This window comes from Phytophthora infestans, genomic scaffold, assembly GCF_000142945.1.
Source record: "Phytophthora infestans T30-4 supercont1.20 genomic scaffold, whole genome shotgun sequence".
NCBI classification, from domain to species: domain Eukaryota; phylum Oomycota; class Peronosporomycetes; order Peronosporales; family Peronosporaceae; genus Phytophthora; species Phytophthora infestans.
In genome coordinates, this window is record NW_003303739.1 from 1,876,310 (window position 1) to 1,888,484 (window position 12,175).

The following is a 12,175-nucleotide window of genomic DNA, read 5'->3' on the forward strand; positions in this document are numbered from 1 at the left end:
GTCTCCCCCATAACGTCGGCGATTGCATCTTACGTTTTCTCAACTCAATTGAAAGGAATTTCGGTAAAACCTACGAAAAACATACATGTACAGTACTTCGACAAAACATGGAGATTTTGCGAATAAATTTCAGAGAACTTTACCGGTTGCAAGCAGAACCAGGTCGGCCGTCTGTACATGTAACGTGGTGCAAGCGACTTTACCATGACGGAGACCAACTCGACGCCTTTGCCTGCTTCCCCACAACAATCGGAGCCATCTCCTCCTCCCTCCACCAGCTGCGATGATGCCACAAACCCCACCGACTACAAACCAGCACCCTCTCCAGTCCTGTATCTCCTGACGCTTTGTGCTTCCATCGGCGGCTTCCTCTTCGGCTATGACACCGTCAGTCTCCACGTTCTCTAATCCCCCACCGCCCTCTCACTCTGTATTATTTACGCCGCTCTTCTGCATGTAATAGGGAGTGATTTCTGGCGCTCTGGTGCTGCTCCAGAGTCCGCAAGGTTTCGCTCTATCTGATCTGCAGAGTGAAGCGGTTGTGGCTTCTGCAGTAAGTGGCGCAATCGCAGGTGCTGCGCTCAGCGGTATTGGCAATGATAAATTCGGTCGGCGTCAAGTGATTTTAGCTTCCTCAGCGCTGTTTACAGTGGGGGCAGGTCTCATGGCGGTGGCGGGGAGTTTCCTCGAGTTGATAGCTGGTCGGCTGATTGTTGGTGTTGGTATCGGGTGTGCGTCAACGACAATTCCGCTCTACATTGCAGAGGCGTCACCACCACAGATCCGAGGGCGGTTAGTGTCGCTCAATTCGGCGTTGATTACAGGTGGTCAGTTCTTTGCCAGTGTGCTGGATGCGTTGTTGGCCGATACAGAGGGAGGATGGAGATACATGCTCGGGCTCGCGGTCATTCCTGCTATTGTGCAGTTTGCAGGGTTTCTGGCGCTACCGGAGAGTCCACGCCATCTTGCTAGTAAGGGGAGAGAAGATGAAGCACGAGCTGCTCTGCGTAAGATTCGCGGTGATCAGGAGATCGACGCGGAGTTGGAGCACATCAAAGCGGAGCTGCAAGGATCGAAGCTTGAGGAGTCCAACGTTTGGGAAGAATTAAGGTCTCCACCTGTGGTGCGGGCTCTATCACTAGGATGTTTCCTGCAGTGTTTGCAGCAGCTCTGTGGTATCAACACAGTCATGTACTACGGTGCAACAATTATTCAAATGGCCGGATTTACAGATCCCACCACAGCTATCTGGCTATCTGCACTCGTCTCCTTTAGTAATTTTATCTTCACGTTTGTCGGCATTTATCTGGTGGAAAGAGCTGGGCGCCGGCTACTTACTCTCGGGAGTTTGGCTGGGGTATTCTTGACTCTTGTTGCGCTTGGTGGCAGCTTTTTCGTGGCTGAGATTGAGTCTGTAGAGGCTAAAGGTACGGGGGCGTGTACAGGCATTTCTACCTGTTTCGACTGCGTGGCGAGTGCTGCTTGTGGCTACTGCTCGAGTATGGAAGCCAACTTGTGTATGCCGGGAGATGCGGCGTCTCCGTCTCTTGGATTCTGCACGAGTCCTGAGTGGACATTTGATTCCTGTCCTAACGACAGCAATGGAGCGAGTTGGGCCATTCTTGTCGCACTGTTCACGTATCTTGCATTCTTTGCAAGCGGAATGGGATGTATGCCATGGACGATCAACGCTGAGATTTATCCCCTTCGTGTACGAAGTTTTGCGTTGAGCGTCTCAACGTCTGTGAATTGGGTGTCCAATCTGCTCGTGTCATTTACTTTCCTCTCGACAATTAACGCGTTGGCACCGTACGGAGCCTTTTGGTTGTATGCTGTTATTGCGTTATTTGGGCTTGCATACCTTTGGAGAGAATTACCGGAGACCAAGGGTCTTGAACTGGAAGATATTCAGCGGATATTCGCGGACCGAGTAAAGTACTCCGCGTTGAGCGACAAGTCGACTAAGAACGGCCATATTCAAGAAGCTAAAGGAATTAGCGTGTGCTAATAAATATTCAAACGAAGTATTCAAGTATTTTGCAATCGTGTAAGCTTTCCAGAAAAAGAGTAGCGAAGTGGAAGCACCCGGTTATAGCCATCGCAACAAATGGTCGGACGAGCTTTGTCCCGTGTGTATCAATAATCCATCAATGGTTACCAGTCATTTTTTTGCAGGCATCGTAGAAATTGCGTATGCGATGGATTGAAGATCATGCGACTCCGTCAATTACTCGATACTGAAGTATGCTGCATTAAAAACGCTTATTTGAGTATTAAGATACGAACACGCCGTGTTCCACGGCCCCAAATAACGGGAGCCATCATTTTTTTTTTTTGGGGGGGGGGGCTAAATTACTCAACTGTGAGCCAAACAAGTCGAACACGGCCTACAGAAACTTGTTAGCTGGCGCTCATCTTGATAGGGAAACCTAGGTTGAATGTACCTTCAACTTCATCTTCAGGTTGTTTCGGGGAGCCATAAGGGAGTATGCAGTGCTTTCTGGCGTCAGACATCAGACGTCGTCGCAAAGTCTCGCGAGTTGAAAGCGGACGTATTCTTCCCCATTGCTTCACTGGGCGTTCAAACACGCTTGGGAATTGGCACAGATCTCTCCATCTCGCCGGATAATGTTTTGGCGATTCTTCTTCGTCGTCGGATGATCTAATTGTTGCAGTGTCAAGTTCAGTGCTTTGCTGTTTCTCAATGCAAATATCGACGCGATTGTCAAAATTAATATCTTCAGGGGCAACCGAGAGCTGAGATACTAAAATGTTGCGCGGTTGCTTGTTGCATGGAAGGCGATGCACGAGAACCTTTTCGTCGGGCTCGTAGGCGTCGTAATGAACGTCAAGTGGCCGACTCAAGTCGATGGGGGAGCAATCTTCGTGCTGATCTTCTTCGCTTACGACAGTACGGGACTTGGCGTCAGGCCTGTGCAGCTGAATGAGTTTATAGTTTGTGGTGTTTCGGTCGTAGACTTCAGCGTGGAGATGGTCCACCTGGTTCCGCTTCTCGTTGGTCGTCTGCAGTGTCTGTTCCATCTCCTGAGCCCCGCCAATGGCGTCAGCGATAGCTACACACCATTTCTCGTACGCAGCTTCATCAGACGCTTGAAAGCGATGGCGAATGCCTCCATCCTGCAGTGTGAATCGCAGACGCCTAAGATCTCGTGAAGTTGGATGCACTAGTCGCGTGCTGGACTCGAGTGGGATCTGCTCCATGAGGACGCGGTCAGAAGAGAGAGGACGACGGCGACTTCTAGTGACAGAGAGGACGACTACATCGTGGTGCTGGGTCCAATGCTGTTCGAGGCTCAGTCGAAGCTGCACGTGCTGCCTGACAAATACGAAGCAATGACGAGTGTAAGAACTTGGCAGCAACAAGAGATCGATGGCACGGACTGCTTACCACACGAGGGGGCACATTTGCAGCTTGAAATCATCGCCGTGGAGACTCTGCATGAGACTGACAACTGGGATTTCTTCTTCTGTGGTGTTGCGGTGACAGAGTGTTGATCGGTTGTGAGACCTTTCACTTATGTGGTGGAAATCGAAATGTGGGAGCAAAACGTCGATCTAATGACGCTTGTGTTCAAGTTTGTTAGATTACCGACTACCCAAAGGACTCCATCCGTCTACGGACGACTCTTTGACATCGTTATGTGGAACCCCATGTGAGCATAGAGGACGCGACGAACCAAGCACGGCCATGTACTGTTTGCAATGAGAAACGCCTCGTGAAGAAATGTTAAATGTACTTTGATTTCAACCGTAGTCAGAACGAGTCCAGCGATTGAGAAACGTTTTTTTTTGTCATCGATTGTCGATTATTTTTTTCGAAGTAGGTCTTTGCTTTGGTCGTTCTAACCTACTCAACAGGCTGCTGAAACACTCCAAAGTGTTCAAAGGTACTTTCGAAGTACATTTGAACACAGGGTATTAAACTAAATAACGTCAGTAAGAAACAATCCAATTAAACTCGACCGTTTCAAACTAAAGTGGAAGTTCAGATTTCGTACCGGGTACGACAATCGCGAAGCACGAACATCAACGTTCTGGCCATCGTGCCTGCCCTATTAATACGTGACAATTTGCAATGATGCCTCCACAGACATAGGCGAACGTACTCTCATCGTTGCGCGACGCAAACTTTGGTCCCTGCCCCCCCTTCTAGTGTAGTTAGAGCGAAGGCCAAGCAGACTTAGTCAATAAAAAAGTCTGTTGACTAGATATTGACTCAGTATCTACGTGCTGTTAAGTGATTTTGTACTCGGGAGATATTCTCCGCAGCGCCTTAGCCTAATTTTGAGCTCATCCCTCATGGCGAGGTGCCAGTACTGTGTTCGGTAACATTGACGATTAATGAATAGTTTCGATAGAAGCAGTTGTCATTGGAAGGGCGGACTGATATAGAATCCTCCGGGAACTCCCAGGAAAATAGCCCCGCGCCATCACACGTTCATTGCGACGACAAGAAAACTTTTTTCAAGATCAAGTAGAGAATTGGAATCTGTGCAGTCTCCTTGACAATAAAACATAAACGTGTTCACTTCAGTCTGACGAGAGTTTTCTACACGTAGTGTAACAATTTATTTGGTACAGTAGACACTCACAACTTGCAAGGTTACTGCGTACTTCTATCGCTTTTTGTATGTTTCCTGCTTCTCGAAGATACCCTGGATTTCTTCGAGCTCCAGTCCTTTCGTTTCTGGTAGCCTCCTCCACAAGTAGGCAAGTCCGAGGAGTGCGAAAGATGCATACAGCCAAAAAGCACCGTACGGCTCAAACGTATCCACAACGGTGAGGAATGTAAATGATACAAACAGATTGAACAACCAGTTCACCGATGTAGCGATGCTCAGAGCAAAGCTGCGGACATGCAGAGGGTAGATTTCCGCGTTGATGGTCCAGGGCATGCAGCCCATGCCACTGGCAAAGCATGCTAAATAGATGAATAGAGTCACAAACACTACCCACCCAGCAGTGTGGCTATCAGACGGACACGATTCGAAGCTCCAATTCGGCTTTGTACACGATCCGTGGATTGTTGATGTCAGAGTTCCAGACAGACACAGATTCTCTGTCACAGCTGCTGCCTCCGATGCTCTCCCTTCCAAACAGAATCCACACGTCGTACTGGCAATGCAGTCCAAGCAAGTTGAAAACTGGGAGCACTCACCGAAGCCAGCAGCTTCCACTGATCGCAACTCGGCGGCGTAGAAGCTCGCTCCAAGTGCCGTGAGCGACAAAAAAATGCCGATTAAACTGCCGAGAGTGAGCAATCGTCGGCCTTTGCGGTCCACCAGGTAAATACCCACGAAAGTAAAGGTGAAATTGCTGAATGACACGAGCGCCGACAGCCAAATGGCGGTAGTTGGTTCGGTAAAGCCTGCGAGCTGAATAATTGTAGCTCCATAATACATTACCGTATTGATCCCGCAGAGCTGTTGAAGAGCCTGCAGGAAGCAGCCAAGTCCCAATGCCCGAAGCACAACAGGAGAACGAATGGCACCCCAGATATTCACATTTTCCTCTTCGGCACGCACAATCTCGGCCTCAATGTGAGTAACTTCCGTCTGAATATCATCAGTTCCTCGGATCTGTTTCAGTGCTGTCCATGCTTCCTCCATTTTCCCCTTACTGATCAGATATCGCGGACTCTCAGGCAACAGCAGGAACCCAAAAAACTGCACAAGCGCAGGAATTGCTGCCAGTCCGAGCATATATCTCCATCCGTTGTCCATATCCGCCAGCAGAGCATCTAGAACCCCCGAAAAGAACTGTCCACCGGTCACTAGTGCGGTGTTGAGCGACACCAATCGACCGCGAATATCCGGGGGTGACACCTCTGCAATGTAAAGCGGTACTGTCATCGATGCGAAGCCAATTGCCACTCCGACCACGAGCCTACCGAACAGTAACTCGATAAAAGTCTCCGCCGTAGCCATTAAACAGGAGCCAATGGCAAACATGGCCGATGACAGCAAGATGACTGGGCGGCGTCCCAGCATGTGATTACCACACGAGCTGAGAGCAGCCCCAGCAATGGCCCCAAAGACCGCAGCAGAAACGACACTCTCACTCTGTAGATCGGTCAGATTGAACCCCGTTGGCCCTTTGAGTAGCACCAACGCCCCGGAGATAACACCCTACCAACATGCAGAGAGAGATAAAAAAAGTGTTCTTCTGAAACGAGACTTTCACATTTACCGTGTCGTAGCCGAACAAGAATCCGCCGATGGTAGAACAGAGTGTGAGTAGATACAGATTCATCGGGTTATGCTGCGTCTTGGCCACGAGCGGCGTGGTCTCCTGACAGCTTCCAGCAGCACTGTGGAAGGATGTCATCAGAATCTGATGACGAAATGTATTATAAAATGGGGGGGGGTAGGATTTTGTAGGATTTCCGGATAATCAATCACCAAAATCCGGGTTTTATCAGTGTTTTATAGGTAATTTAAAATAAATTCTAAATCCGTTTAATGCGCACGATCTTTGCAGGATTTTTGCAGGACCTTACAAAACATAGGATATCCGTTTACTTACTAGGATTTCCGTTTACTTTCGATTAATCAATCACCAAAACCCATTTAAAACGGTTTTATCAGTGTTTTATCGGTAATTTAAAATAAATTCCAAATCCGTAAAATGCGCTTGCTGGAACACGATCTTTGAACATAGTGAAGCTCAGTCATGTGCTTAATCACGTTACCGCAGGGGGCATCTCATAGCGCATGGACATCTCATAAAGCACATTCTGGATCAGCCAATAAAATACGCCCAAGGTGCCAGATGACAGTGGTACATCTTTAAAGCACACACGATTTACAATGAAATTTCAATTATAAAGATCAAATGTTCTCAGCAAGTCACTCAGGATCGCCATCGATACCAACAATCTCATTTCTATTTGCTGGCGGCGTGATGGCACGAACACGACGCCCACGCAAGACGGGACACAGTGGCTCAAAGTCGAAGTAGTACAAACGGTTGGTGTGACTTATAAGTAGAAAGTTGCGCGCTCTGAAATATTTAGATATGTCAACACTGACAGCTACGGTAGAATTTTTCCCAACTAGCAAGCAATTCTAACTCGAAACGACGGCAGGTGTACGCTTGGGAAGAAACTGAGAGCTGTCATAGAGGCCAAGGTTGCTGGTGGCTCTCAATATCATCAGCATAGCCGCACCCTCGGCACGAGTGCGCTGTCAGCGGAAGTAGAGGAACAATTGGCGGGGTGGATAAACGAGCTGAGAGCCGATGGTGTGCCTGTGACGAGCATGATGCTCCAGCTGCAAGCCCAGGAGCTTTTCAGGACCCGCGGATCACGCAATAAGCTGCTCAAGGCCTCCTGGAGCTGTCGAAAGCATTTTTTTGCGCCACCACAAGCTCTCTATTCGCCGCCGAACCCGAGAAAGGCAGTCTACACCGGTCGACGCAAAGCAGAAGGTGGAGGAGCTCAGGGACCAAGTACGCCTCAAGATGGACGAGCTTAGTGTTTCTGTTGTTTACAACGCTGACCCGAGCGGTATACACCTAATATTTTAAACGTGTACGACGTGGAAATAACATTATCTGCTAGGGTTCAACTATGAGTATGTGCCTACCTCTACAATCACCACTCGCGGGGCCACGACTGTATGGGTAAATTGCGCAGGAAAAAGCAAGGAGAGGGTGACTGCAATGCCGTTGGCCGCAAGCGACTGTGGTGTAGTGATTTCTCCGTGGTTGCGGATTATCACCCGTCGACAAAGACGTGACACCGCCCAAGTTGTTCAAGCGACGATCCCTCGGTCGGGTGATGTACGGAGACGCCAAGGTGCAAGGGACTCGACGGCGTCACCTCCGAGTTTTCAACAAGTATCGGATACGGCCCTATGTCACTGAATCCAGGCTGTCCTTATTATTAATAATGGACTGGCCGGATTCGCATTCAGCGGACCATCTACGGTACGAACCCTCAGTGGCGGTTGGGATGAGTTCGCGGAATACTCAGCGACCTTTGGAAGACACGTTCACCGTCTGGGACAGGGCGCGGACCGTTAAAGATGCTCATGCGACGGTGCAGACGACGCTTGGCATGCAAGAAGATCCATAACGGATCGTTGTTCACTTGATATTTGTATACTTGATTAGGACTTCTTATTAGGAATAGACCCGAAAGGGTAAGCTTAAATACAGAACAGAATTTCCACTCAAGCACACAGAGCGACGTCCGGCTTCAAGGTAAGCGTCAGGTCAAGCTTGTTTGAGTGTGTTATGCCTGTCGGTGAACTCGAAGCTCTGTAGCGAGGGTTCATCCGGCAAGGCCAAGAGACTTTATGTATTGGCCGATTATTATCGGAAGGTTTTACGTTACGGCTAATTGTTGCCTATTTGCACGACTGGGAGTGCTTGAATTGCCTCTTTTTTATTTCTTCCAGCCGAGTGTTGAACACTCGGTGATCTCGTAAAAGGCTTACCCGTGCCTGGTACCCTTCCGCTGTTGGGACCACGAGGATTCAAAACACCTGCTAGCTTTGCTCGTGCTAGTAGCGTGTTCTTATTTTACTGGTTGGCCTATATAAGTAGTTTACAAGGTTCAGTTTGTCCCGGTGCAAGGGCAGAACTGGGGTCTTCAGGTCCGCCCGAACGATCGTTTACTATCCTAGTAGACGTATTGTTGTGGGAACATCCTAACTACATCTGTAGCTAGAGTTCACGTGGGATTTCCAACACCACAACTGGTGCCGCGACCCGGGAACAGATTGTGACCATTGTGAGCTGTTTGTATGGCCTTCCAGTTTACGAGCTACCAAGAGAAGAAGAACAAGAAAAAGACAAGAAACATGGCGAAAGGACAACCGACGGTACCAGTTACGCCTGCCAAGTCTGGCGGGGCTCGCAACGAGAGTTCAAGCCCGGCTGCGCGCTTTGCAGCCGCCACCGAGCTTTCAGTGAGCTTCGACGACGAAGCGGACATCGGTCCTGACGCCCACGATTATGAAGATTACGAAGATAAGACGCCGGCTCCAGATCCAGGCGCAGCGACGCCGGAGACGGCCACGCTATCATCGGGGCTGAGCGGGGCGACCAAGTCCCTTTCGAGGAACCTCGCCGACGAGCTCAATGATGTTGCGGGACCGGAACCGGCCTATGATGATTATGACGATGGGACCGAGGGTTTTAAACCTTCGGTGGCGAGTGCAAAGCATTCAGCACTGCTGAAGGCACCTCGCCCACCTATCAACGGTGATACACCAGCCGCCAAGCGCGTTTTCGACCGCGTACAAGCGCTGATGCAGAATGATGAGTGGATGTAGCTGTTCAAGCCCATCCCCATGAAAAAGGCCGACTGGCCTGCGCTTGCGCAGGAACTTCAATACCCAGTCAACTCGGTTCGACTAGTCAAGCTGCCGAGGATTCAGTTTCGCTACTGTTGTCGCTGGGGTTCGAGAACGAGACGTACCCATCGACGATGTCGCTCCAGGATTGGAGTCCACATGAAGCTGGAGCTGCTCTCCAGAAATGGAAGAAGAAGCTTCGGAAGGCGTTTGGCGCTGTTGGCATCAATGCCGAAAAGCAACCTGTGAGTCGACCGATGATTCAAGATGAAGATCCGTCCAAGATTCCATTGCCGCCGACGCCCCAACGACTCGTTCGTACTCCTCCGACCAAGCGTGGAGCTGAGCGTGGTGCCTTTGGCACTACCGAAGCTTCACCGTACTTTCAAGACTCGCACATGGTTACGCCACGTTCGGAGAGTCGTATGCAACGTATTTACGCAAGTAACGAGGGTTCGTTCGGTCGCCGAGGCGGTGCGCGAGCTCCCAAAGGTGGTGCCGGACGTCGTCAAGTCGACAGTGATGGTTCGTCCAGTGACGATGACATTTTGGTGCGTACATTCGACGAGGAAGATCCTCAACTCGAGTTGATGCGTCAGATGAATGAGCTAGCGACGCTGAACGACGTGGACCCAACACCGAGGATTGAAATGGCTTCGCACCGACCGCTGGATCGCATCACGCCGTTCTCAGGCTCTCGCAACAAGAGCGAGAACTGTATGCAGTGGCTCCGTGGGTTCGTCTATGAAATGACTGGAACCCACACAGATGCCGATAAATGGTGCATTCCATTTGAGCTAAGTCTCCGGGACGGAGCCATTCATTGGTTCCGTCAACTTCCGAAGAAGACGAAGCGCAAGTGGAAGCTGCTGAGCGACGCGTTCATCCGCTACTACTGCTCGCAGTTCACGCAGACGGCACTGTCGCGTTACTACTCCGCCAAGCGGGAACGTAATGAACATATGTGCGACTACATAAACAGGCTGAATGGCTATGCTCGGACCGCCCGTATACACTTCGAGAAGAGTGGTCGCGACGCGAAAGAACACGTACAGCAGTTCCTGGCAACATGCGATGATGACAAGCTGGCGGAGAGTCTCTACCACGCTCGAGTCGCCGACATTCACGAGCTCGAAGAGATCATCGAAGATGTTCATAAGGGCAAGGAGAGGATGGCCAAGCGTGACAGTGAGTACCGATACTCCAAGAGTCGTGATACGCGACGCGACGATGGATTCGCCCGCAACAACCGGCGTGATGACCGTCGCCGCGATGACAACCGAAACAAACCAAGAGTGACGCTCATTGAAGCCACAGTGGATGACCTACTAGCTGAATTAGAAGGTCGTGAAGCTGCTCAGGGAGGCACCGAGTATTCAAACGAAGATCCGAACGCTTACAACGATGTCCAAGACGAGTACAACGACTTTCAGCCCGATAATACGGATGGTGATTTCTCATTGGATGAAAACGACCGATACCTCGCCGCTGCTAACGAAAATGAACGCCGTGCAGCTGCTGAAGGCACATACGCACGTTCAGACAACCGTCAACTGCGTGGAAACGTGCCTGATCGCGAGAATGGCTTCAATCAAGATCGCCGAAGTAGTGACCGTGGGTTCAATCAGGACCAACGCGGTCGACGTGACTCCAACCGCGACAACCGACGCCCACAGTACGGACCATGCGCGGTGTGCGGTGGCATGAGTCACTCCGCCCACTACTGTAACAAGCGACGCAAGTTCTGCAAGTAGCTCCACGATGCTGGACAATGCGAACTTTTCCGCAACTTCCAAGACCTTGCCAAATTCGTGCGCACTAAAGGCACGAAGGAGGAACTCCCGCCAGAGCTCAAGGCCGTCGTTCAAGAACGTCATTTAAACTAGGCAGCCCGCCAACTACAACTGGGCTGGTCCCTATCGGGCTGCCACAGTTAACCGAGCCTTCAATGGAAGCAGAGTGTATCTTTGCTTTCATGGGGCAGAGTGAATGGCCTGATAATTACGTAACAAGTGTGAACGCGACGGAAAATGAAAAGGAGAGGAGTAGAATCCTCGGTGGAGGTGTTGGAGAGAGAGTGGAGTGTGCTGATGCTGATGAGGGCACCAGCGAGGGCTCGTTCGGCTTGGTTTCGAGTGCAGCGCGAGACGAGCCCAAGGGTCACTCCAAGATGATGAAGTTGAACCCTGGCGAGAGACAGGGGTGGTGGTCGGCCAAGAAATTCGACCGACGGATCAGAATGAGAGCTCTGGTGCAAGGCGCTGTGAACGACCAGCGAACGAGGATCCTCCTCGACACAGGAGCGAACGTTAGTGTGATCACTGACGCCTTTGCCAAGAAGTTGCGACTCCGAGATGTACCTGATCACGGACGCCGCATTGACATTCAAGGAATCAACGAAGGCAAGGTGTCTACGACGCGACGAGCGTGCGTCAAGATTACGCTCGGATGGGAGATGGTGTACGAGTTTGAGATGTGGGTAATGGCGCATAGTGCAGGCGTCGACGTGGTACTCGGGACCGACTTTATGATCCCAGCTGGGATCCGGTTGGACCTGTTCCACGGCGCGGCGCAATTACCACACGAAGTCCAAATCCCACTGATAAAGACCAAGAACATGATCGACAGCGAAGAATACGGCTCCCATGTTAACGCCGGGCCACCCGAGCGGTTGGACATTCAAGCGCACGAGTGGCAAGAATATCGACTAGCGAAGCGTCAAGTCGGGCTGGAAGAACACGTACTGTGGGTTCGTCGAACGAACAAGCTAATCCCGTCAGTGACGAGGTTTCGACGTGGACGGCCTCAGAGCATTCGATTGACCAACGTGTCTGATCGAACTGTGTACCTAC

The 12,175-nt window shown here is 50.6% G+C and overlaps 3 protein-coding genes across 3 annotated transcripts; 1 reads left to right on the plus strand and 2 right to left on the minus strand.

Moving 5' to 3' along the window:
* Nucleotides 1–379: 379 nt before the first annotated feature.
* Nucleotides 380–1,965, plus strand: PITG_10891 (inositol transporter, putative; the record flags this gene model as incomplete). The annotated part of the gene is made up of 3 exons (XM_002901657.1): nucleotides 380–391; nucleotides 464–1,889; nucleotides 1,937–1,965. The coding sequence occupies 3 exons, from the start codon at nucleotides 380–382 to the stop codon at nucleotides 1,963–1,965; spliced, it is 1,467 nt and encodes a 488-aa protein (XP_002901703.1).
* Nucleotides 1,966–2,400: 435 nt separating this feature from the next.
* On the minus strand, nucleotides 2,401–3,541 carry PITG_10892 (uncharacterized protein; the record flags this gene model as incomplete). Its single annotated transcript, XM_002901658.1, has 2 exons — nucleotides 2,401–3,337; nucleotides 3,410–3,541. One exon carries the CDS (start codon nucleotides 3,220–3,222, stop codon nucleotides 2,401–2,403), a length of 822 nt encoding a protein of 273 aa, XP_002901704.1.
* A 1,096-nt stretch (nucleotides 3,542–4,637) lies between these two features.
* Nucleotides 4,638–6,348, minus strand: PITG_10893 (proton myo-inositol cotransporter, putative; the record flags this gene model as incomplete). The annotated part of the gene is made up of 2 exons (XM_002901659.1): nucleotides 4,638–6,149; nucleotides 6,211–6,348. The coding sequence occupies 2 exons, from the start codon at nucleotides 6,346–6,348 to the stop codon at nucleotides 4,638–4,640; spliced, it is 1,650 nt and encodes a 549-aa protein (XP_002901705.1).
* Nucleotides 6,349–12,175: the final 5,827 nt, after the last annotated feature.